The sequence below is a fragment of the Poecilia latipinna genome, unplaced genomic scaffold (genome assembly GCF_001443285.1).
Source record: "Poecilia latipinna isolate Pla-1442-1.1 unplaced genomic scaffold, P_latipinna-1.0 Scaffold5361, whole genome shotgun sequence".
NCBI lineage: Eukaryota > Metazoa > Chordata > Actinopteri > Cyprinodontiformes > Poeciliidae > Poecilia > Poecilia latipinna.
Window position 1 is genome coordinate 9,262 of NW_015117977.1, and position 2,520 is coordinate 11,781.

General features: G+C 40.0%; 1 protein-coding gene across 5 annotated transcripts in view; it reads left to right on the forward strand.

Annotated features, from left to right (window-relative positions):
* LOC106943485 (integral membrane protein GPR155-like) overlaps window positions 1-2,086 on the forward strand; it is a 10,293-nt gene extending 8,207 nt beyond the window's left edge. For 3 of the 5 annotated variants that reach the window (XM_015026796.1, XM_015026797.1, XM_015026798.1), the window contains one exon: window positions 1,871-2,085. In XM_015026796.1, coding sequence (XP_014882282.1) covers window positions 1,871-2,054 — 184 coding nt within the window. In that variant the 3' untranslated portion in view covers window positions 2,055-2,085. Of the gene's footprint in view, window positions 1-1,870 lie in introns of all 5 variants that reach the window. The other 2 variants (XM_015026794.1, XM_015026795.1) reach the window with 1 other exon arrangement.
* Window positions 2,087-2,520: the final 434 nt, after the last annotated feature.

Consider the following 2,520-nt stretch of genomic DNA (forward strand, 5'->3'; position numbering starts at 1 on the left):
GGGCCCTGTCTATTACTGTTATTGTGTATTTTTAGCAGTAAAAATTAAATGTTACCCCTCCCAGACCAAAAAGCGCACATCTACATTTGTATTGAACACCCCTCCTGGATCTGCATGAAAATGGTTTGTTCCTGCTTGGCGTACTTGACGGTGACGTTTTCAGCAGCAGTCAGTATAAGACAAGAACGACTGTGGCAGTCACTATGCTGCCTAGAAAAATAATGAAGTCAAGTTTTCAAAAAAGTAGAGAGATAAGAGATAGAAAAAGACAAGAGTGTGAATTTGTAACAGTTTTTCTCTGAGAGGTGAGTAGACTGCGAGATTATCAACCATTCAGCATAGTTGACTTAGCTACAGATTACTGTTTGCCTCCATAGCATTTAATGAATTAAGGAAAAGAAATGCCAAGATATTCATATGTTGAACTTGTACCTGTACCTCTTAAGAGACTCGTCTCTTAACAACAGACGAATCAGCCAGCAGCAGCTCTAACCACCATACCAGCATACACCTTCTTACCCCCCTGTCCCAGTGAAAAAGGTGAGCAACACCATGTCCAATGACAAGCTAGTTAGCATCACTCCAGGGAATCTATACGGATTTCTCTGTGTCTTTGCTCTTTTTACAATTACACAACAAAAACAATGTATTTGTTGCTGACAGAAATTCAAACAATCTTTATAAAATGATAATAAAAAACAGCCTCCTGTCTGGACTGCAGCCAGCCCACACAGTTTTACCTTGGCTTGCATTTAAATTATAGATATACAGTATGTTGCCACGTCCCTCCTGACCTGTCCTCTTCTAACTGAAATTAAAGCTGCAGTATTTAACTTTTATAAAAAAGATTTTTTTTTACATATTTGTTAACTGTCATTGTGTTGTGACAGTGTAGCATGAGAGATAATTTGTGAAAAAATTATTTCCTCTACTTTCTCCCCGTGCTATCTAGAAACAACCAATCAGAGGCAGGAGGTGGGTTTTAGCGCTGTCAATCACAATCTCATGTGGCTGCTCATCCTCCCTTCCCCTTGCTCTGTGCTATGCTGTAACTAGCATAGCACAGAGCTATGCAGATTCAAACTGAATGCTCAGTCTAGTTTGCATAGCTACCAATGAAGTTTTCCTGTAACAATAAGTTGTTTCTCCGCCATTAGCACATTTAGAAATGAGTGAATGAGGTTGATTAACAACAGTAAGACCCTCCTCCTGGTTCTGATTGGTTGTTTTTGGTCAGAACGTTGCATTACTTTAGCTAACAATAGTAGTTCAGCGAGGAGGTGAAGGAGATTGATTTTTTTCAGATTATCTGTCTCATAGTCACAACATTGTGACAACTTTAACAAATAGATAGACTCAAGAAACTGTAACAGTAGTTGCACGGGTGGGAGGCGTGGGGGGGGACCGAATTTAATTTTTTGTCATGAGGCCCAGGATTCTTGGCGGCGCCCCTGGTCGTGTGATTAAGTGATGGGCTTGCAAAGAGTCGGTAACAGGGTTAATAATGGGTTAATCGAGGAGCCATGCTGGGATGACTTCTTGAAGGCGGAGATTCAGAAAGAGCTGAAGCTTCTTAAAGAGACAGACCCAATTTCAAGGCATTGAATTACAAAGTGAAATTTCTTTTAAATCATGTTTGATATATACAGCATTTTATAACAACTGAAGTTAATGTAGTTATTTGGTTGTCCTATAAAATGGCATTTTGGGCCTGGAAAATGCTTGACACTGCCCCCTTCTGGGCTCTGTCATCTTTACAGGGTAAAGTATACATAAGCTGAAAAGTTTGGAGATCTAAAACCGAGCTACAAAGTGCAACATCTGGAAGCGTTTAGTGTTTTAGTAATTATGTGGTGTTTGTCTGGTCCAGCCTGGTGATGCCGTTGGTCTGCAAAGACATGGTGGACATCCTGGATGTCGGGGTGAACAGCACAAGTCCGAACCACACCAGTTTATCCAATTTTGCTTTTCTCTATGGAGTCTTTCCAACTGCACCAAGCGTGGCTATATATGCCGGCCACTACAACATGGAGCTGGAGGTGGTGAGTTCTTGAGTTCTGTTTGAAACAACAAACTGCATTACAACAGTGGTGGGAAGTAACGAAGTACAAGTACTTCGTTACTGTACTTAAGTACANCAAAAAAAGAAAAAAACCAAACTTTTTTTTTTGTTTTTTCCCTCTTTTTTTTTTTTTTTTTTTTTTAAGTAAAATCACTCATTTTTGTTTGAAGTGTAAAAGTTATTTTCAGAACATAATCTTTTATTTGTGCATGTCAGAATTTTTTGGTTGACAGCCTAAGTTTTTAGTTGAGATTCTGAAAGTTTTGTTTGCTGCTCCCTTTTTTTGGTTGAACTCAACGAGTTTTGCTCGCGATTCTGCTGGGCGGGGCCTGAAGATGAATGATGTAAGACGTGTATCTGTTGGTTAGTGGTGACTAAAGCGGAGGACTCTGGCTCCCTGCTTTCTCAGAACTCTCCCGAACTGCAAGGCTTAGGGTTAGGAAATTGTAACAGCAGCT